Source organism: Rattus norvegicus, chromosome 19, assembly GCF_036323735.1.
Source record: "Rattus norvegicus strain BN/NHsdMcwi chromosome 19, GRCr8, whole genome shotgun sequence".
In the NCBI taxonomy this organism is placed as follows: Eukaryota; Metazoa; Chordata; class Mammalia; order Rodentia; family Muridae; genus Rattus; species Rattus norvegicus.
This window is the reverse complement of record NC_086037.1, coordinates 56,144,279-56,167,615: the sequence shown is the minus strand read 5'-3', so window position 1 is coordinate 56,167,615 and position 23,337 is coordinate 56,144,279. Positions and strand designations below refer to the sequence as shown.

Here is a 23,337-nt window from a genome sequence, read left to right as displayed (position 1 = left end):
TTTTATCGAGGGCTGGATACTCATGGGTTTTGTCTACTTACGGAACATCCAAAATACGTAGACAGTAAAAAATAACTGACATGAAGTGGGTGGACTTGGCATCCTCTTTTCAAGAATACTGTAAATACTATAAATCCAGATGGGTAGCTGCAGCGAGGCTCTCTCCTGCTAGTCTCTTAGCTAACTTGTGTCTTTTATACATTGTCCCTGCTCCTGTTTCTGGATACAACTTGATAGAACAAGGAGTTATCTCAACAGACCAAGAAGCTGCATCTGTCACAGGAGGTGACGCATCCCCTAAAAAGGTAACTTAAAGCCAGTGTCGTCTTGATAAAAGGTCTGACCTGAAGTTAGTTTGGCTTTTAACTCAGGATTCTCTGTCCTTGGCCTACTACGTCCAATCGGATCGTCCTTTTAAATGTAAGCTACGATTTCCATTTTATGTGAGGCTTCAGGTTAGGTCGGGCTGCTTTGTGGGCGAGAGGTTCAGATGCGGTGTCACTTTCACCGTGGACTGCTCCCCTGCTGTCCTGACTCACTGTGTAGACTGGGCTGGCTTCAAACTCAGAAACCAGCCTGCCTTTGCCTCCCAAGTGCTGGGATTAAAGGCCACCACCACCCGGCCATGACCGCTTCCTCTAGTGTTTTAACACGGTAGGGATATTTAGGAATAGCCTAACAAGGTGTTAGATACCATTAAAGTGAAGTTTATAAATGTTCAAGCAGAATGTGATTGCAGTGTGACTAAAAAATTTGTTGGGGCCCCAGTATCACTATGAGGTCCTGGCTTTACCTGGATCTCATCGTATAGACCAGGGCTGGTCTGGAACTTACAGAAGTCTTCCTGCCTCTGCCTCCCAAGTTCTGGCATTAAAGGCATGCACCACCCAGCCTTGCACTGTTTTGTTTTTTTCAGACTGTTGCTAGGTAGCCCACACAGACCTTGCTTTACTGCCTGTATATTTCCCGTCACAGGACACAGTTTAGTCAACTCCCTGTTGGGTCCCTCCAACCCCACCCCTTTTTAAAATTTTCCTGATAGAAGTAAAGACTTTGTATAGTTATCTTAGCAGATTGTTGATAGTATAGTCATGAGACTTATTTCTAACAGAGGTTGCTATGTAAAAGGAAAGATGATTTGTTTTTGATAGACGTGACCAACGAGCCTTTGGAAATCTATGCAACCAATTACAGAAGCTGTTAGTGTGCCTGATTTTCTTTCCCAGTTGAGACAAGGTTCCCCTAGTGATTGCTGGCTGGTTCAGGAAGTAGCTCAGGGTGTCTTTGAATTTGTAGCAATGCTCCTAGCTCAGCCTCCCAAATGCTGATATATCTGGGGCTAATAAACACACCTCCCAGCAGTGCTTGGTATCACCAGGTAGCAATTCATGCCAGTCTAATAACTAAAAAGTAGTTTCCTTAGTTGCAAGTAGTATCTATAATGCTAATGAATGAGGCTTCGACCCTAGACAGAGAACAGTAAGTGGGCTGGAGAGATGGCTCAGTGGTTAAGATAACTGACTGCCCTTCCAGAAGACCTGGGTTCATTTCCCAGCACCCACCTGGCAGCTCACAGCTGTCTGTAACTCCAGTTCCAGGGGATCTGATACCTTCACACAGACATACAAGCAGGTAAAACACCTTGAATATAAGATAATAAATCAGGGTTGGGGATTTGGCTCAGTGGTAGAGTGCTTCCCTAGCAAGCACAAGGCCCTGGGTTCGGTCCCCAGCTCTGAAAAAAAGAAAAGAAAAAAAAAAAGATAAATCAGTAGACATACACACATACATACACACATACATACATAAACACTCCACATATACATGTGCACACAGGAGAGAGTCCTTCCTAGGAAGAGCGCACCAATTGGTTATCCAGTACCAGACTGTCAGCCCTTAAAACATACATTCAGATAGCATTATGTGAACTGAGCAGGTCATGTTTATATTCTGTATGTGTGGTCTATATACATAAATATGCACATACACATATATAAATTCATGCATATACTTAATAGCAATTAGAGGAAAAGAGGCCATACATTTGAGGTGGGGCGCGGTGGTTCAGTGCTAGTCTAGGCTGTATAGCAAGACCCTGTCTCCAAAAAGTGAAAAGAGCCCACCTACTATCTCTTGTTGGTTGTCATGGTAGTTACCAGGGTGTTTTTGCTTCACTTTCTATAGCTTTGGAACAGAAAGAGAATCCAAGAATTTTGTAAGATCAAAACTAGTAGATCAGAGAGGTAGGTTCTCCTGGTAAAGGCACTCTCAGAGACCCACTTGGTAAACAAAACCAACCCCGGAAAATTGTCTTTTTAACCTCGCATGAAGTAAATGAGTGAATGATTCTGTATTTAGGCCCTTTATTGCTGGCTTGTAGCTTGGTGGTAGAATGGTGCTTAGAGTGTCTAAGGTTCCACCTCCCCTCCACCCCCCAGAAGTAGATGTTACATGCGGTATATGATGTGTATTTTATCAGATTGTATTTTATGAGAATGACATGTATTTGGTAGCTGTCATGCATTCTTTGCACCTTTTCATTAGGTTTATATAGTTTCGGTGCAGTTTTCTTTGGTAGTTTGCACACGAGACTGTTCTTGTACTTAGTTGAACTCATTTCGACTTTCATCCAGCAGTCTCCCCAGAAGCCCATCGTTCTACCCACTGTGGAAGATGAGGAAGGGGAAACTTGCACGATCTGTTTGGAACAGTGGACCAGTGCTGGGGACCACCGGCTCTCAGCTTTACGCTGCGGGCACCTCTTTGGATATAGATGCATTTTTAAATGGCTCAAAGGACAAACACGAAAATGTCCTCAGGTAAGGGGTCATAAACCAGGACTTGTGTATGAAGTCAGAATTCCTAGAACCATACATATTGATTGTGTCTCATTGGACTCCTTAGTGCAACAAGAAAGCCAAGCACAGTGACATCGTTGTCCTTTATGCCCGGTCCCTGAGAGCTTTGGACACTACTGAACAGGAGCGCATGAAGAGGTGAGTGAGGGTTGGCAACATAGCTCAGAGGATGAGGGCAATGGCTCACCCCCAAGCCCTGCAGAGCAGATCGAATTCCCAGGACCTGTATGGTGGAAGGAGAAAGCGGAACGTTTTTAAAACAGATGAAAAACTGCCTAGCTAGAGTCTCTTTGCTGCTTTTTTGGTTGTTTTGCTTTGTTTTGTTTTGTTTGTTTGTTTTTCAAGGCAGGGTTTCACTGTGTGGCCCTGGCTGTTCTTGAAATCAGAGATCTGCCTGCCTCTGCCCCTGCTTCTGCTTCTGCCTCCACCTCCGCCTCCTGAATGCTGGTATTACAGATGTAAACCACCACTGCCCAGCTCTTTTTGCTTCTTTTTAAGCACATCTGATAAGGAAATTCTCAGTCTACTTTTGTTATGACTCTGGGGTTTTACTTCTGACCTGGGATCTGTTAGAGACAGTTACTCATATAATCACCTGCATGATTTGTTGCGTAGACAACATTAAACATGTGAGGCCAGAGCCAGGCAGTAGTGGAACATGCCTTTAATCCCAGCAGTTGGGAGGCAGAGGCAGGCAGATCTCTGTGGGTTTGAGGCCAGCCTGGTCTATATAGAGTTCTAGGATAGTCATGGCTACATAGACCCTGTTTCTAAAAATAAAATTAAAATGTGAGGCTGGGGCTGGGAAGTTCAGCAGCTTGGCAGTCAAGCACTTGCTTCACTGTGCCAGACCTTGGGGTTTCTCTCAGCACTGAGGAGTAAAAGTCTGAATGCTGACCTGGTGTGGTCATTTGTATTGTGATGGTACCACTCGGGGGGATAAACTCAGGAAGAGAATTGCTTCAGTCTAGCCGTTGAGGGCCGGCCTATACGATACAGGCTGGTCCCCATTCCTGACCATGGTTGAGAGCACTAGCAAAACGGACAACTCAGCAACGGGCACGTAGACTCATTTAGGCAAACACTCAGATCCATCTAAGGAAAATAAGCGAATCTCTTAAAAAAAAAAAAAAAAAAAATCCCGTTTCTTAGTCTTTTTTTTTTTTTTTTTTTCTTTCTTTCGGAGCTGGGGACCGAACCCAGGGCCTTGCAGTTGCTAGTCAAGTGCTCTACCACTGAGCTAAATCCCCAACCCCAAAAATCCTGTTTCAATATAAGCTAAGCTGAGCATGCACCTTGGGTCTGCCTGGCGTTTAAGGAGCCCTAGGTTCGGGCCCCACAACGACATAATCTTGGTAAGGCAGTGTGTTTGACTCATTAATTGTATTAGGGAAGAAAAGGCAATAGGATCAAGAGTTCAAGGTCAGCCTAGGATACATGAGACTGAAGTTCAAAGAAAAAAGAATGTCAAGATATGTCATGTTTTGTGTGTATTTTGAGATAGTCTTAGCCCAGGTTGGCCTGGAACTGCAAATGTTCTTGCCTTAGTCTCCCCAGGGCTAGAATTACCAGTGCACATCACCATGTCTGGCTTGGCACGTTTCTCGGTGTTTCTCTTTTTGATTACGTGTCACTCTTCCCCTTAAATTAGCTTTCTTTCAGAAGATTTGATACGTGAAGTTTGCACATGAAAAAAAAAGGCATCGTAGGCACTGAATAGTTGCTAATAGCCAGCAATTGGTGGTGCACGCCTTTAATCCAGCACTCAGGAGCCAGAGGCAGGTAGATAATCTTAAGTTCAAGGCCAGCCTGGTCAGCAGAGCAAGGGGACAGCTGGGGCTATAATGAAAAACCCTGTCTTCCCAAATGAAGGAAGGGAGAGAGAGAGAGAGAGAGAGAGAGAGAGAGAGAGAGAGAGAGAGCGCGCGCGCGAGAGCGAGCGCGCACCGGGTGGGACAAGAACACACACTGGACTGGACAGATGGCTCAGTGGTTAAGAGCGCTGATTGCTCTTCCAGAGGTCCTGAGTTCAATTCCCAGCAACCACATAACCACATGGTGACTCATAACCATCTGTAATGGGATCTGATGCCCTCTTCTGGTGTGTCTGAAGACAGCTACAGTGTACTCACATACAATAAATCTCTATCTATCTATCTATCTATCTATCTATCTATCTATCTATCTATCTATCTATCTATCTATCTTTAAGAAAGAGAAAGCCAAACTAAGAAAAAGATGATTTAAAAACGTTAAAGATGGCATCACATTGGCCAGTGAGATGGCTCTGGATGCAAGCCCTTGCAGTACAAGCCCACTGACCTGAATTTAATTGCTAGAACCCCTGGTAGGAGAGAACCCACTGGTAAAGTTACCCTATGATCTCCACATGTATATGTTGAACAGTACGATTTTCCCACTGGTAAAGTTACCCGATGATTTCCACATGTATGTGTTTTTCCCCACAATGGTGACGCGTTCCTGGGAGAGAGAAGCAGGTGAATCACAAGTTTGAGCCTGAGACTAGAGACCTAGCTCAGTGGTAAGAGTCCTTGATTAGCATGCACACAGCCCTGGGATGCATCTATGACAAGAACAAAAGGAAAGAAAAGTACCTAGCAAGTTCCACACTGTCTGTGCCACGGAGACCCTGTCTCTCTAAAGAAAAGAAAGACTAAAGTTTAAAATACCCACCATTGAGAAAGTTGCGAATATGTTCGTTCACATTTTACTGGTAAAGTTTGAATGTAAATATTTAAATACTTAGAGCTGGTGGTGCCATTTGAGAGGCTGTGAAACCTTTTAAGAGGCCAGGATTAGCTGCAGGAAATGATTCACTGGGCCTTAGGAGTTAACCTACTCAAATTCTAGCCTGACCCCTCGACTTCCTGTTGGCAGAAATGTCAAGTGAGCTGTCATGGAGCCACCTGTTGCCATGCCTTCCCTTGTGTCACTTCATGCTGTGAGCCAAAACAAATTCCTCAAGGTGTTTCTTGTTGAGTATTTGGTCACTGCAACGAGAAAGGTTAATTTATAGGTCTCGAGCGCAAATGTATAGTTATCCTATTCCCAGAAAGTAGTTGTTTTGAAAAGAATATTTGCAAAGGTTTACTTAATGAGCATGAGTTACGTTGTTAATAATCTAGCTCAAGGGGTTGGGGATTTAGCTCAGTGGTAGAGCGCTTGCCTAGGAAGTGCAAGGCCCTGGATTCGGTCCCCAGCTCCGAGAAAAAGAAAAGAAAAAAAAATAATAATAAAAATAATCTAGCTCAAGTGGATTAACTGAGTAAACCGACATTGGTGTAGCATAATGTTAGATGCTGCAAAAATGGTTAAAATGCACACGTCAATAAAAACATTGTGACTGCATTTTTGTAAGTCGGGTTTTCTCTGTGTAGCCCTCCTTGGCTGTCCTGGGACCTACCCCATACTCGACTTGTATTGAATCCTAACAGTTTGCCATTTTTGTTTTAGGCCTTTCTAAAAAGATAATCCTAAGCAACAAACGTGCCTTCCTGAAGCCCCAGGCTCTGAAGGTGGTTAGATCACTAACTAGAGTCCGGGAGTTCCTGGGACAGCGACTTGAGCAACCTGCAAAGTCTGCTTTTTTTTTTTTAAGTATTGTGAGGGTATTTGGTTGTTGTTTGAGATGGTCTCTAAGTTGTCTAGGCTGGTCTTGAACTCACTGTGTAGACTAAATAAGCCACTCATTGGTGGCCCACATGCTTCAGCCTCCTGAATAGCCTGAGTTTGTTTCCATGCAGATGCGTCAACCTCTTGGTCCTGCTGTCTCCAATTTTAAGACCAAGATGTAACTTCTAGTGATCTCTGAAAATTTTTTTTAAGATTTATTTATTTTGGTTGGGGATTTAGCTCAGTGGTAGAGCGCTTGCCTAGCAAGCACAAGGCCCTGGGTTCTGTCCCTAGCTTGGGGGGGGGGGGTTTATTTATTTTATGTAAGTACACTGTAACTCTCTTCAGCCACACCAGAAGAGGTCATCAGATCCCCTTACACTTGCTTGTGAGCCACCATGTGATTGCTGGGAATTGAACTTGGGAGCAGTCAGTGCTTTTAGCCGCTGAGCCATCTCTCCAGCCCGATCTCTGAGATTTTTTTTTTTTTTTTCTTTTCTTTTTTTTGGAGCTGGGGACTGAACCCAGGGCCTTGTGCTTGCTAGGCAAGCGCTCTACCACTGAACTAAATCCCCAACCCCGATCTCTGAGATTTTTATTTGTCAATTTTAACTCTGAGGTCTAATTTCCTGGATTACCATCTGCTGTAGTGTGATTTATTAGATACCGTGCTCTTTCTGCACCAAGTTTTCCTTGCTGCCTATGTCTTACCTCGAGCGAGGCTTTTGTTCCATGGCCTGCCTCTGTTTTCCTCTGTTTTTATTTAATATACATGGGATGGGTGTTTGGTCAGCATGGATAGATGTGCACCAGTGAATGCCTGGTGTTCTCAGAGGACAGGAGAGGGCACCAGATCCCCCGGAACTGGAGTTCCAGACAAGTGTGAGCTGCCATGCGGGTCCTGGGAACCCTGGTCCTGTGGGAGAACCATCTCTGCAGGCCTCTTCTACAGCGTTCTTTGTTGTCTTTGCTTTGAACTAAGGTCTCTCTTGCCCAGGAATGACTGAATTTCTGAGCTTTAGTGGTCCACCTGCCTCAGCCTCTCCTTGGTAGTACTACAGGCATGTGCCACCATATTCTGGCTCATTTGAATTTCTCATAAATAAATAAGGGCCGACTTGTCATTTCATATCGTTTTCTCTGCTGTTTCAGTCAAGTGGGATTTTGTTCTTGTTTTTGTGCTTCCTATTTTAAAATATCTTTAAGTATATGCAAATTTATGGTTGTGTAATTTTTTTTATACCTATTCATGCATTTTGTGTTTATTCTAATTGGCCTTTTGTTAGTGTTTGCTTAGTGTAGATGTAAACTTCCTTGTCTTTTAAAGCTTTAGCCTTGTTGGTTCTGATCATTTGATCGTTTAGTTTGCAGACTTTGTGATAACCAACAACAGTTTATTTTCTTTTACTCCGGTAGATAATCCTGGTCTTTTAATATTTAAGTTTAATCTGTTATAATTTGCCTTAGCTCAAGCAGTGAATTGGTTCACTCACTTTCCTATGCTGTTTTTAGTCTCCACGTACAGTAGGAGTCCTATCTTTGACTTCCACACCAAGCCCCAGCGAGCTGGCTGGTCAGCCCCACACACTAGTAGACAGCTTGTGTTGTGCGTTATTAAACTGCCATGACGCGCTCACAGTCTAGATGTGTGTTACACAGGACCTGACTGTCAGCTTGCTGCGAGTCCTCTAGCTTTTCTGATCCTCCTGCCTCGGCTTCTCCCTAGTGACCTACTGAGTGAGCAGGCTCTCCGGAAGCAGGCCGAGCTGGAATCCGCCCAGTGCCGGCTCCAGCTTCAGGTCCTTATGGATAAATGCACGAAACTCAATAGCCGTGTCCAGGTGAGTTCGTCTTTTCTAATTCAAAAGATTTCTAGAATCAAAATTAAAAAGAGGGGCACTAGGCTGGAGAAATGGCTCAGTGGTTAAGAGCACTGACTGCTCTTCCAGAGGTCCTGAGTTCAATTCCCAGCACCCACATGGTGGCTCACAACCATCTGTAATGGGGTCTGATGCCCTCTTCTGGTGTGTCTGAAGATAGCAACAGTGTAGTCAGATAAATAAAAATAAATATTTTTTTTAAAGGGCACCTTAAGAGGAATCTAAATATTACTTATGTTTATCTCAATGATAGGACATTAGCCCAAAACCCATATAAATTCTATGAGGGCTTCAGACACATGACAGCCATTAAATATTTCTTTACCCTAATATTTTAATTAATCTCTCTGCATTCCTTAGTTCAGTTACCTGGTGAAATACTCAGAAATTCAGTTAAGATTCATGGTAACATTTTCATGATTGGCAAGAAATTCTTGCTGGGCAGTGGTGGCACACACCTCTTTAATCCTGGCACTCGGGAGGCAGGGGTAGGCAGATCTCTGTGAGTTTGAGGCCAGCTTGGTCTGTGGAGTGAATTCCAGGACTCAGGGCTCCACAGAGAAACCCTGTCTTAGAAAACAAAAAACATAAGCAAAAAACCAAACCAGAAAAAGAAGAAGAAAGAAAACCAAAGGAGGGGGTTCGCTTACAACGTCTGTTACACTGCAGGACTTGGAGAAGCTTATGGTGCGGCATCAGGGCCCAGCAGGACAGCAGTGCAGCGGCTCCCAAGCACTTTGTGGGAGCTGCCTGCCCTCCAGCCAGAGCCAGCGCAAATACAGCTCAGAGAAGACCTTCACAGTATCTCAGACGGGAAACTGCCGAATCATGGCGTATTGCGATGGTCTGAGCTGCTTGGTGGCATCCCAGCCCTCTCCTCAGGCTTCCTTCCTTCCAGGTAAACAGCTCAGAACTTTGAGTTCATCGTTAAACACATCTTAATTCCCTTCCCTTTTTGAAGAATCTTGGGCTCAGTGGTGGTTAAGGACTGGTAACAGGCTATCAATTCACTTTTGTCCGTCTCTCTGTCCGTCTGTCTGTTAATTCAGTGCAAGTACTTCATATGCTACAAAGGTGCCTTTCATAGCTTGGCGTGGTGGCTCATGCCTTTAATCCCAGCACCTAACACGCAGGCGTAGACAGATCTCTAAGGTGCCAGCCTGTTCTGTGTAGCAAGTTCCAGGAAAGTTGGGCTACATAAGGAGACCCTGTCTCAAAACAAAAGACCATATCTTTAATAGCAGGGTCTGCTGTCACACGCCTATAGCAGCAACATTGAGGAGATTGAGGCAGAAGGTAGGCTACTGTGCTCTACATGGTGAGATCCTGTTTCAAACAAATAGAAAATGTTTCTTTCAGCTACAAGCAGTTTTGTTTTGTTTTGTTTTTTTTTGGTTCTTTTTTTCGGAGCTGGGGACCGAACCCAGGGCCTTGCGCTTCCTAGGCAAGCGCTCTACCACTGAGCTAAATCCCCAACCCACAAGCAGTTCTTTAATTGCTACACAGCCCACTGCCCTACTTGAAAAAAATTCTTCCATATATCTTGTTCTTATTTTGCAAATTACCAATACCAGAAACAGTGTGACCATGAGAAAGGAGGCTCACGGAAGTGTCCTTTGTCACTGCCGTAGACCAAGGAGGAGAATAGTCCTTGTGTGTCATTTACCTTACAGATTTGTTCACACTGTTTTACAGAGACTGCCTCGGGAGGTTAACTCATATTTAAACACAATTTAATATTCGTAGTTGCAAACAAGAGAATGTCAGGAATACAGTAGTCATTTCATGGGGGCTGAAGGGATAAGTTGAGCTCTTTCTGCTCTTCTCTTTCAGACAGGAAAGTGGTTCTCTTGAAGTTTGAAGTTAAACCTCAGCACCCATGCTAGGTGGCTCCCAACGACCTATAATGGCACTTCTAGCTCCAGGGAATCTAATGCCCTCTTCTGGCTTCTGTGGGGGCCCACGTTCACGTGCATATACCCACACAGAGATAAAGGCACAACTAGGGCTGGAGAGATGGTTAAAAGCAGTGAAGTTCACTAACTTCTTCCAAAGGCCCCGGGTTCAGTTCTCAGCCACCCACGTGACAGCTCACAACCATCTGTCACAGACTGTAACTCCAGTCCCAGGAGGGCTGACAGGCGCCCTTGGTCTGGCCACGTGAGGGTGCCAGGTGGCCCACAGTGTACATCACGCATGTGGCAAAGCATGACTGCGAATGAATCTTGGATAAGATGAATTGACATGGTAGTTTCTCCGGCCCTTTCTCTGTTCTTTATTGTTCCTGTCTTTGAATCTTGAATTAACCTCTTTTTGTAGGTGATGTGCTTGATATTTGTCCAGACGGCTTCCTTTATATTTGTCTACTTGAGACTGGGTCTTACTGTATAGACCACGCTGGCCTCAAGCCTTTACTAATGCTAGAATTGTAATTACATCCTACCATGCCCACCTGTCTCAATAGCTTTACCAAAATACAAGTGTCATAAAATTAAATTGTACAGATTTGTAAGGTCCGTTATCTTTTTCCCTTCTACACACTCACGGGCAGCCACCGACCTGCCGTTCGCCGGTGCACGTTCCAGAACGTTGTATAAATGGCACCATACAGTGTGTGCTTCTTTTTGTTCTTAGAGCCATATTTTTATGCAAATTGGTAGTTTATTACTGGGTGGTATTTCATTATATATATACTTGGTAAATCTGTCCATCCATCTCTTGATGGATATTTAAAATGGATTTTGCTTTTTAAAAATTTTTTAAGTATAACCCTAAGGTGCTTGGCATGGTGGCACATGCATCTGATTCTAGCACTCGAGTCAGAGGCAGGCAGGTCTCTGAGTTCAAAGCCAGCCTGGTCTACAGAGCAAGTTCCAGGACAGCCAGGGCTACACAGAAAAACATTCTCAAAAAAAAAAAAAAAATGTGTAACTGGGAAATTCTCGTTTTCATTATGTGACTAGCTGTTCCCTAGGGACTTGGATTCCAGGAAAGGTAAGCAAATCACTTTTGAAAGGTGCTAATTACTTTAAAAGACAGTTCTGTTTTGCCATGATTTACCTTTGTGTTCCTGTTTTAACTTTCTTCTTTGGTAGGCTTTGGTGTTAAGATGCTGAGTACTGCGAACATGAGAAGCAGTCAGTACATCCCTATGCATAGCAAGCAGATTCGTGGACTAGCTTTCAGCAATCAATCCAAAGGCTTGCTCCTCTCCGCCTCCCTTGACAACACCATTAAACTGACCAGGTAAGGGAGTCGAGGGAAAGATGGGGCCTGGGTCACTGTGCGTCAAGTTAGTCTTAGTGTTATGGTGCCCTTTTTTTGATCTGAGCCAGTGTCTTCTTGTGAAAGGATATACGCAGCCAAACACATACTTTAAACCCAGCATGGAGAGGCAGGCAGATCTCCTACAAGTTTTAGGCTGACCTATAGTGAGTTCTAGGACAACCAGAGCTGTGTAGAGAGACCATCTCTAAATAAATAAATGAATGAAATAAAAGTCTATATGTTCTGTGTGGTGATTGACACCTCTAATCCTAGACTTGGGGTCCTGATAGGCATGAGGATTACCATGTGTTTGAAGTTAGCCTGGACTACATAGTAAATTCCAGGACAACTTGAACTACAGAATTAAACCCTGTCTAAAAACAAAGACAGAAAAGTAGACATAAACTTGGGGGTTGTGGTAGCAAATGCCTGTAATTCCAGCCCCTAAAAGGTAGAGACCTGGGGGTTGGGGATTTAGCTCAGTGGTAGAGCGCTTGCCTAGGAAGCGCAAGGCCCTGGGTTCGGTCCCCAGCTCCGAAAAAAAAAAGAACCAAAAAAAAAGGTCATGAGGAAGCAACCCAAGAGCATGAGACTGGGCAAAAAAGGAAAAATTTAAAAGTAACACAGGAGGTCACTGAGTTAATGTGAGGTAGTCTGACTCGTGTTCGTTGGTTTTTGTAGTACTGCAGATTGAGCCTGGGTCTGGAATGTGTGTGACAAGCATTCGTCATGGCTCTCTCCATGCCATTTTTTTTTTCTTTTTTTCTTTTTTTCGAAGCTGGGGACCGAACCCAGGGCCTTGCGCTCGCTAGGCAAGCGCTCTACCGCTGAGCTAAATCCCCAACCCTCTCCATGCCATTTTTATTTTTAACTCTGTGGCTCTTGGTAATTTACCTAGGCTGGCTTTGACCTTGTAATTGTTATTCCTTTGAGTAACTGGTATTTTGGGCCTGCATCAAAGGCTGGGCTATTCTAATTCTTTAAAATTTCACTTAAAAGTTTTACTAGAGGGATGTGTGTGCTCGTGTCTGTGTGTGTGTGTCTGTGTGTGTGCGTGTCTGTGTATGTGTATGTCTGTGTGTGTGTGTGCGTGTCTGTGTGTGTCTGTGTGTATGCGTGTATGTCTGTGTGTGTCTGTGTGTGTGTGTGCGTGTCTGCGTATGCGTGTCTGTGTGTGTGCGTGTCTGTGTGTGTGTCTGTATGTCTGTGTGTGTCTGTGTGTGTGTGCGTGTCTGTGTGTGTGTGTCTGTGTATGTGTCTGTGTGTGTCTGTGTGTGTGTGCGTGTCTGTGTGTGTGTGTCTGTGTATGTGTCTGTGTGTGTCTGTGTATGTGTCTGTGTGTGTGTGTCTGTGTGTGTGTGTGTCTGTGTGTGCGTGTATGTCTGTGTGTGTGTGTGCGTGTCTGTGTGTGTGTCTGTGTATGTGTCTGTGTGTGTCTGTGTGTGTGTATGTCTGTGTGTGTGTGCATGTCTGTGTGTGTGTCTGTGTATGTGTGTGTGTGTGTCTGTGTGTGTGTGTCTGTGTGTGTGCCTGTGTGTGTGTGTGCGTGTGTGTGTGTGTCTGTGTATGTGTCTGTGTGTATGTGTCTGTGTGTATGTGTCTGTGTGTGTGTGTGTCTTGTTTGCCCTCGTGTCTGCTGTACACCACCTGCATGCAGTACTTGCAGAGGCCAGAAGAGGGCATCAGGGACTGAACAGAGTTCCAGGTGGTTGATGGTCCCCATCTGAGTGCTGGGAACTGAATCCAGATCCTCTCTGAGAAAAATAGGTGCGGTTGACCACTGACCCATCTCTTTATCCCCTAAAATTACATACTTTAAAAGTCCATATTAAACTATTTGAATGAGAGCAGTGTTCTATAGATGTTGGGATATAATGTGGGAAGTCATTGTCTCCTCATAGAATTGCAGTGACAGCTCAGGACTGCTTACTCCAGGTCTGTCCCCCGGGTAACTAGTAATATGAGACCTGAGTGTGATCTATTCCTTTGGAGCTACCTTCCTACTCCTTTTCACTCTAAGAAATCTTTAAAGGAACTAGGCAGTAGGGACACATGCCTTTAAGGCAGAGGCAGGGAATCTGTGAGTTCGAGGCCAGCCTGGTCTGTAGGGTGAGTTCACAGACAGCCAAGGCAACACAGAGAGACAGACCCTGTGTCAAAAAGCAAACAGACTGGTCCCAGCTCCAAAAAAAACCAGACAGACAATCTTGAGTCTTTTAAGGGTAGGGATCTATAACTCAGTTGTAGACCACATGGCTAATAAGTGGGATTCTGAGTTGAGTTCTTGGTTCCATGAAGAAGTTCATTTACCCAATTTTCAGCATAACATTGTATTCTGTATGCTACAGATGCTGAATGGGGAGGGCGATTTAACCAAAACAAGCAAAAAAAATAACAAAAAAAAAAAAAAAACCCAAAAACAAAGTCAAGTGAGGTAGTGAGGAGACAGCAGCAGGGGAACCCTAGAGCATACTCAGCTCATAACGAAAGCACTTAGTGCAGAAACCTGGTGGCTTGAACACATGGCTGGGGGGAGAACCGACTGCTCCAAAGAGTTGTCTTTAGAACTCCACACACAGTTTGTCATGTATGCATCTGCACTCTCGTTCTCATACACATACACTGTGTGTGTGTGTGTGTGTGTCTGTGTGTGTGTGTGTGTGTGTGTCTGTGTGTCTGTGTCTGTGTGTCTGTCTGTCTCTGTGTCTGTGTGTGTGTGTGTCTGTGTTTGTGTCTGTGTCTGTGTTTGTGTCTGTCTGTCTGTCTCTGTGTGTGTGTGTGTGTGTGTGTGTCTGTGTGTGTGTGTGTGTTTTGATGAGGGTGGGAATGGGCACTGAAGAGATGGCTCGGTGGTAGAAAGCTTGCTACTCTTCAGAGGGTGGGAGAGATGGCCTGGTGGTTAGAAACATTGGCTGCCCTTCCTTTGACCTGGGTTCAGTTCCCAGCAGATACATGGCAGGCAGCTTTCAACTCTCTAAACTCCAGTTCTAGGAGATCTGAAACCCTTTCTGGCTTCAGAAAAGGTACTCAGATAGGTACCTTTAGATACCTATAGTAGGAAAGTATACAGATAGTAGGAAAAAACCCCTACTTATTAAAAATAATAATTTTAGAATTTAAAAAATTAGTTTAAAAGTCAGCAGACGTGATGGCTCGTGCCTTTGACCTAAGCACTTGGGAAGCAAAAGCAGGAAGATCTCTGAGTTCAAGGCCAGCCTGGTCTACTTAGCAAGTTCTAGGCCAGCCAGGGCTATGCAGTGAGGCCCTGTCTCAAAACAACAGTAAGGGTTAGGAGAAGCTAGAGATGTAAGTCAGTGACAGAAGGCTTGCCTACCGTTAGCCCTAGGTTCTTTGCCTAACATCTCAAAAGGTCTGGGTGGTTGAAATAGAGTTTTTGGTTTTCCGTATGTTTTCACTTTCTTGCATTGCCCACTGTGTGACAGTTAACTACAGAGGAATAAATACAATTTTGTGAAATGTTTTATTATTAATTATCACTGTTGTATACATAATTTTTTAATATATGGTGGTAAAAATCTCTTAAAACTCTACAGCCTAGAAACAAATACTGTGGTGCAGACTTACAACACTGGACGCCCTGTCTGGAGCTGTTGCTGGTGTCTTGACGAAAACAATTACATCTACGCTGGACTGGCCAATGGTTCAATTCTGATCTATGACTTACGGAACACAAATACCTATGTCCAGGAATTAGTTCCTCAGAAAGCCAGGTACGAGGAAGATCTCTTTTTTTTTTTTTTTGGTTCTTTTTTTCGGAGCTGGGGACCGAACCCAGGGCCTTGCGCTTCCTAGGTAAGCGCTCTACCACTGAGCTAAATCCCCAGCCCCGGAAGATCTCATTTTTATGTAGGTCACAGCGCTCTTAATAGATTGCTACTATATTTGTTCTTTCCTTGGAGTGTATCCACAGTCGGCCAGCAATCTAAGGTCTGGCACTTTCTCACTTCAGAGTCAATAACGTTTGAGGCTGGGTATGGTGGTACACACCTTTATTCCCAGCAACTGGGAAGCAGGCGGATCTCTGTGAGTTCCAGGATAGTCGGGGCTATACAGAGAAACTGTCTCATAAAAAAAAGTAAGAAAGAGGAGGGCTCAGGGGAGGCTTTGCTTGGATAGCCGTGCATGATCAAATTCATGGGAACATGGTCTGTAGGACGGTGTTTGTGGAGGTGTGTTAGCATATAGTATTGATCATAAACTTGTAGAATGAAATTTAGAACCCAATCTAATCGAAGCCAGGCATGGTGGTGCACACCTTTAATCCCACATAACACTCAGGAGGGAGAGATAAGCTGATATTGAATTGGAGGCTAGCAGGTTCCAGGATAGCCAGGGTAGGGCTACCCAGAACGCCCTGTCTTGAAGGGTAAAGAGGGGAAGTGGAGGGGGGTTTGCTGACAATGGTGGTGGCACATACTTTTGATCCTCGGCAGACAGATCTCTGAATTTGAGGCCAGTCTGGAATACAGAGACAGTTCCAGAACAGCCAAGGATACATAGAGAGATTCTGTTTAACAAAACAAGAAAATCATCTTTTCTCTGAGTTAAAATATCGTTTACTTTTAGGCTGTCCTTTTGTTGTTACAGGGTTTTCTTTTTTAATTTTTTTTTTGTTTTCTTTTTTAATTTTATGTGCATTGGTGTTTTGCCCATACATAAGTCTCTGTGAGGTTGTTGGATCCTCTGGAACTAGATGGAATTAAAGACAGTTGTGAGCCACCATGTGGGTGCTGGGAATCGAACCCCTGTCCTCTGGAAGAGCAGCCAGTGCCCTTAACCACTGAGCCACCTCTCCAGCCTATTACAGGATTTTTCTTTGGAAGCATCTGATATATCCTGTTGGATAAGTTATTTCAGTGAAATGAGCCAGTTCAAGCCAGGTTAGCGTATATATAAAGACATATTTGTTGGGAGAATTCACTGTTAACCAAGGAACGAAGCCACCAGGGAAGTCACTATGGGGAAAGACAGGGAAGTGGGAGGAGGAAGAAGTAAGAAAGCTCACAGACAAAGGGGAGAGACCAAAATGTCAGTGTTCTATGGGGAAAAGCCCCTGGGAGAGGGGAAGCCCTGGGCTGAAAGTTGGGAGTAGAGGGTGGGGACCGAGATGCTGCTGGGAGAACCTGAGGCAGGGCCCACTTTGATAGGTTAAATGTGCACCTCAGCCACATTGGGTTTGAATCCCACTTACGTTGAAAGTAAGTGCGGAGTATTCCGTGTATTCCTTCTATTCTCTCGTAGAGGAGGTTCATTCCTTTTTAGAGGGTGCAGGAGGATGTTTGCTTACCCTTCTTTTTGACCTCTGTTGAGTTGGGAATGTAGGACTCCTTGTCATGAGCATGAGGTCTGGAGTATTGGATTTGGAACGTATGTCACAGTTTCCCTTTTTTTGCCTTCAGATGTCCTCTGGTGTCCCTGTCATATTTACCCAGAGCTGCGGTGACTGCATTTCCTTACGGTGGGGTGCTGGCTGGAACCTTGGAGAATGCCTCCTTCTGGGAGCTAAAAACAGACTTTTGTCATAAGCCTCATGTGCTATCCTTGGAGCCAGGGGGCTTTGTAGACTTTCAGACAGAGAGCAGCACCCGACACTGTCTTGTGACATACAGGCCTGGTGAGTTCTGAGTTCTTATAGGCCTGCTCTTTTGGTGGCTGGGAGTGGGGCAGGGGAGGAGGTGCAGGGAAGAAGACATTGGGTGGCTTTGGAAAGCCTCTCTAAGGCCGACAGGCAGTGCTGCAATTCCTAGTATCACGGAAATGGGAACCCCAGAGCCGGCTCTTTACCCTGTATTGAAAACGTCCTGTCCTGTGCTTCTAGAAGTGAAGTAACTACTCCAGGATCCTGGGTATCTAACAACAGTGTTAGAATGAGGCAACCCACCCTTGAGTCCATTTCTCTGCCTCAGTCCAGTCATCTGCCCCTCACTTCACCTAAGAAAAGGCCCCAGCTGGAAACAGCCTGGCACCAGATCAGGTCTTTAGTTGTTCGATATTTGAGTCTAACGAAGTTAGGACGGGCAACATGGTTTTGTGGAACTATCTAGGCAGCTAAACGTCACTGCCTTCAAATCCTTGGATAGAACTCTGAGCAGCTATTAATTTACAGGTCTGTCTTGTTCTCACCTAAAGGAAAGAATCTATTCCTGATGGTCAGTCTGGTGAGGTTTGCCCCTTTAACTAGGTCTTGAGGTCTTAGAATGGCATGAACTAGCCTTGCCCTAATAGGATTCTGAATATTTAGTGATGGTTGGCTATGGTGTACTGTTCACAAGTATGTCTTTGTCCTGGAAAACGCCTCATATCGTAAGTCCTGACCTGTAGACAGGTGTCTCTCTCAGGAAATGTGTTTCTACTGGCAGACACCACTGTGACTCTTACCTGGTCTGAGTCCAATTTATTCCTACCTAGACAGTTACTGTCTGAGAGAGTCCCAACCAGATCAGTGATTTAAGTTCACACTAAAAATGGGTAATAAGGAATCAACTCTAGTAATCAAATTTGTGACAGGTAGATTTGTCAAGTTTGTTGGTCAGATTGACCAACAGAGTGCCCATTTGTGCACAGATCTTATCATTTCGTGTTTGTTTTATCTGGGAAACTGTTTGAATTGCTGCTTCTGACCTTTGGCTCTTACCAAATCATGCTGTGACTTCCATAGAAAGTTTGGGGGTCCCATTTTGTTTTCCTGTTCTTGTCTGTCTCTCAGAAGTACCTTAGATACAACCCTGTTTCTGTGATAGCTAATGGAGTACTCAGTGGAAGGAGGAAAAATACCATTAGACACTTGAACAGTAAATTCCCCAGTTCTCTCAGGGTGCAGTGATTTTACAAAACCAGCTCATTCTCAAGAGTTGTTTCTCTAGTAGGAAGAGCCGACTGCAGGTAGTTCCCTTCATCCTAGCCCGGGCTTCTGAGTTTCATTTGTGCTGCATTGCTGTATTTGCTGTAGATCTTGACGTTTAATGTGTTTGGCTTTTCTACCCAGGTAGGTTGTGAATATCTGAGGTTCACCTCCATGAGGTAACACTGGTTCTCTGTCTCATAGATAAAAGCCATAACACCGTGCGAACTGTGCTGTTGGAGATGTCTTACAGACTGGATGACGCTGGCGAGCCGGTCTGCTCCTGCCTTCCTGTGCAGACATTCCTCGGGGGACCCACTTGCAAACTGTTAACCAAAAGTGCCATCTTCCAGAGCCCAGAGAACGATGGCAGTGTCCTCGTGTGCACTGCAGATGAAGCGTCACAGTCTGCCCTGGTGAAGCCTGTTTATTTTATGTTTATAATAGTTTGGAGCTTGAGGGCCTGGCCCAGTTGTAAGGCACTCGCCTTTATGAAGCGTATGGCACGAATGAGGGAATCAGTCCCAGGCTCACCACGTCAGTCTCACACACACACACACACACACACACACACACACACACACACACACACGATACTCTCACGTGGCTTGCGAACGCACATGCAGGGGCACACATATAAATGTATACACATGTGTACACAAAGACTGTCACTTGTTTATAGTAAAATATAACTTGTCAGGTTAGCATGCAGGCCTGAGTTCAGTTCACATGTAAAAAGCCAAGCAAGGCAGCACACACCTGTGGCCGCAGCACTTGGGAGGTGAGGCAGAGGCAGACAGATCTCTCAGTTCAAAGGCAGCCTGGTTTACATAGTTAATTTCAGTGCATCCAGGCTCCATACTGAGATCTTGTCTCAAAAAAAAGTAGGGTCTGGTGATGGTTTATTAATGCTATTTTGATGTTTCTTTTTAAAAATGATTTGTTTACTTTGCATCCCAACTACAGCTTCTCCTTGCTCCTGCCAGTCTCTCCCTCTTACCTCCTCCTTCATCCACACCCTTTTTTGCTGTTTGGAAATACTTTTGAGATAGGGGCTCATTGTATATACTCACTATATAGATCTTGCTAGCCTCAAATTCGTAATGAGACTTGCCTATCTCTGCCCTCTGAGGGCTGGGGTTAAAGGCGTGCGTATGATGTTGGGGATGGAGAGTACGTGCTACACTGCACGGTTAGAGGTCAGGGAACAAGTATGTAGGCTCCGTTCTCCCACCTTTACCTGGGGGCATCTAGTAGGCTTGCACGGCCAGTGTCTTCTCACTGTGCCACCTCATCGGTCAGTCCTGTTCTTAACACTTTACAGCCGTTCTTGTAATAAAACTTTGAGAAAATAAGACACTTGCTAGGATATTTGTTCCATAGCTGGAGCAATGGCTCAGCAGTATGGAGAGAGTAACCTTCCAGGGGATCCACCCAAGTTTGATTCCCAACACCTGAATTGGGTGCTTCACAAGCAGCTATAATTCCAGCTCCAAGAGATCCACATTCTTCCATGGGTATCCCACACAGACTACCATAATTAAAATAAATATATTTCTTTAAATACATGTTCCATAAGGACAGAGATAGTGGCCTTGCCTTGTTGACTTCTGTCTCTAGAAGGGACAATATTCAGAAGACTTCTGGCACTTAGATGAGAGAAATGAGTCCCTGGCTTGCTTCTCCAGCCAGCCTAGGGTGTTCTGGCTCACAGTGTTGTGGATAGAGACAGTTCTGCCCCACCTGGGCAACCAACTGTTGACCTCTATTCCTGTGTGTTTGTTTTTAAGGTGTGGAATGCTGGCAGTGGCTCATTGCTGCAGAACCTGAAGACTGATGAGCCTGTCTTGGACATCTGCCCTTTTGAAACGAATCAGAACAGCTACTTGGCCACCTTGACCGAGAAGATTGTCCACATTTATAAATGGGAGTGAGCGTGGCCGTGAGACCGCTAGGCACGCCGCTAGTTAATGTGGCATAGTCTGGAGCACCTCATGACTCCAAACAAGATCGCTGTCTACATGCTGGAGCTGGAACTTCTGGATCATGGTTCATTGGATTAGTGTGATTGTGTGCGGTTTACACCAAATGAGTACCTTTGTGAATCTTGCCTGGAAATTTTTTACTTAATTCTATAGGATCTTACAGTCCTCTCAACTACCATTTAGGATATGAGTGCACACCAAGCATTTGGGGGTTGTAATAGCCAACCTAAATTGTCGTGTCAGTTAGGCTAATTGGCTTAAAAGCAGCACACTACAGGCCTGCCATGCTTCTTGGATGCAAAAGATAGGCGGGCGAGTCTTCCATTAAGCACAAAGGGCACTGTTCATATCCTGTGTAGGATTTGACCTATTTCCAAGTCTGAATGCTTACAACCTTTTAGCGACTATTTCGCCCAGACCCCTGCACTGCTTGCTGCCCCCAATGTCTGGTACTTCTGTGTGGTGTGCTTTGTGGCAACAAGTTCCATCCCAGGCATCCAGGCCGACTCAAATGTTGGCAAGGCTGGTGGTGGAGGTGGCTGATGAGCCGCCATATGCAAAACCATATCAAGCCCCGTTGCATTGTGGGAGGTAAGGAAAGGGACCGGGTGGTTGGGATTTTTCTGGTTAGCTTGGGATGCTGGGGGGGTTTTACTCCCCCTAAAGTCAATGCCTAAGGATATATAGTTCCCAAGTAAAGGCTCCCCCCACCCCCTTTTTTTCTGAAAAGGTTGTTAATGAAGTGGTTATGCTCAGGAAGGTAACAGTGGCTAGAGATCTGTGGGAGGCAGGAAGGAAGACTCTTAGAAACTTCCGTCATGGCGGTCCTGCACAGTCCAGCATCTAGAGGTTTGCTCGGGTTTGTCTACTTGGCCTTAGGCTACCCCACTGAGCCACTGCCCTACAACACCTTGTCTCAAGGTGTGGCCAACCTGTCTGATTTCTCTCAGATGTTCCTTGATGAAGCACTATCTTTTTTAATAAAAATTCTTTCATGCCTGTCAAACTCTTGAGCTGTTTTGGTGATCTTTATTGCCAACAAGGGATTGTTAAGGGAAAATTGTTAATTTTCCCAGGGTTCCAAGTTGTGGCTGTGTCTGCTTAATGAAACCTTCTACTTGAAGATGTATAGTTTGTTTTGTTTTTAAAACTTAAAGCTTTTAAAATGTCAGCTTCCAGCCAGTTGAAGTGGTGAATGCCTTTTGCCCCAGCACTCTGAAGGCAGAAACAGATGGATCCCCTGTGAGTTCAAGGCCACCCTCACTACAAGGTGAGTTTTGGACAGCCAAAAGCTAGAACACAGAGAAACCCTGTCTCAAAAAAAAAAAGGGGGGGGCAAAAGAAAAATGTCAGCTTCCACAGCTTGGAGAAAAGTCACCTTTTCTCCCTCTCTCCCCCCAGATGCTTTTGATAGATTGATGGTTAAGGGTAAATAGAATTCACCTAACTTCTTCAGGTGGCCACAGAAAGAGCTGTGGGTGTCAGGTTGATCTGGAGCAGGCTTAGGATTTGACTTGCGTTGAAGGACATTTAACTAAGGCCAACTGGGGGGATTTGCTACCACAGAAGCTAACCTAAATACCAAGCCTTGACAGCTTCTGCATTTCTGCAATTTGAATTCGGGTAGGGGAGTGCCAGGACCTCAACCTGGTTAAGTTTTTTGCTCTACTACTGAGCTGTACTAGAAACCCAAATCTGTGTTTTGGAAGCAGATTCCCATTATAGACTGATTCTCCAAAGACAGCCTTACCCCTACTTGCAAGAAACTTCATCCCTAACACCCAGGCACCAGCAGGATCTGTTTTTAAATCTTGTCACGGGACATTGGGATTTCCGAATATTTGCTGTGCTGCATTTCACTGTTTGTTTTAATGTCAACAAAATAAAGAATCTGTAATGTGTAACCCCAATCCCAGTGTCTTCTGCCTGTGTTCACTAGAGGCAAGAATATCCCCACCTCTTGGGAAAGGTAGGAGCATAATCCTACTCTAGTAGATTCCCCATCTCATCCAGTATATGAGTTACACAGATGGTCCCTAGGGCTAAGTAAATACTTATTTAATTAACCGTCTCTGAGTCAGAGTCTCATGTAGCAGGGGTTGTACTTTAACTCCCCATGTAGGAAAGGCTGGCTCGCTTCTTGCTTACTATACCTCCCAGTGCAGAGATTACAGATGTGCTCCGCTGTGCCCAGTGTAAACATTTTATCTACACTGGTGAGGCTCCAGCTGCCAGTTCTTTTTGCTGTTGCTAATTGGAAGTTACATTTGCCTCTTAAATCAGCCCCAAGTATGGTAACACGTACCCGTAATCCCAGCACTCAGGAAACAGCCTGGAAGATTACAAGTTTCAGGCCAGACTGAGCTTTACACACACACACACACACACACACACACACACACACACACACACACACACACACAGTCCTCAGACTTTCCTGCTTGGTGGCTTCCTGCTACTGCTTTAAAAGATTTTATTTATTTACTTTGTATAGGAGTACACTGTCGCTGTCTTCAGACACACCAGAAGAGGGCATCAGATCCCATTACAGATGGTTGTGAGCCACCATGTGGTTGCTAGGATTTGAACTCAGGACCTCTGGAAGAGCAGTCAGTGCTCTTAACCACTGAGCCATCTCTCCAGCCCCCTGCTACTGCTTTAAACTGAGATAGGTAAGATGGGAAGAGATGGAAATAATTTCTTAAAATTACTTGCCAATACTGTGACAGGGGCGTTAGCAATGAGCGAAGGCCCGTAGGTCTGACTGCTCAGCACGTTCTGGCCACCTTCTTCAGATTGTTGTTTCTAATGAATATGGTGGTGCAAACCTGCCCTACAGTTAGACTGGAAAA

The 23,337-nt window shown here is 44.8% G+C and overlaps 1 protein-coding gene across 5 annotated transcripts in view; it reads left to right on the top strand.

The window, feature by feature from the left end:
- Positions 1 to 22,395, top strand: part of Rfwd3 (ring finger and WD repeat domain 3) — a 32,651-nt gene extending 10,256 nt beyond the window's left edge. For 2 of the 5 annotated variants that reach the window (XM_063277726.1, XM_063277728.1), the window contains exons 4-12: positions 238 to 305; positions 2,634 to 2,819; positions 2,905 to 2,996; positions 8,218 to 8,332; positions 9,041 to 9,269; positions 11,467 to 11,617; positions 15,193 to 15,369; positions 17,059 to 17,273; positions 18,705 to 22,395. In XM_063277726.1, coding sequence (XP_063133796.1) covers positions 238 to 305; positions 2,634 to 2,819; positions 2,905 to 2,996; positions 8,218 to 8,332; positions 9,041 to 9,269; positions 11,467 to 11,617; positions 15,193 to 15,369; positions 17,059 to 17,273; positions 18,705 to 19,192 — 1,721 coding nt within the window. In that variant the 3' untranslated portion in view covers positions 19,193 to 22,395. The remainder of the gene's footprint in view (positions 1 to 237; positions 306 to 2,633; positions 2,820 to 2,904; positions 2,997 to 8,217; positions 8,333 to 9,040; positions 9,270 to 11,466; positions 11,618 to 15,192; positions 15,370 to 17,058; positions 17,274 to 18,704) is intronic. The other 3 variants (NM_001402201.1, NM_001402202.1, XM_063277727.1) reach the window with 3 other exon arrangements.
- Positions 22,396 to 23,337: the final 942 nt, after the last annotated feature.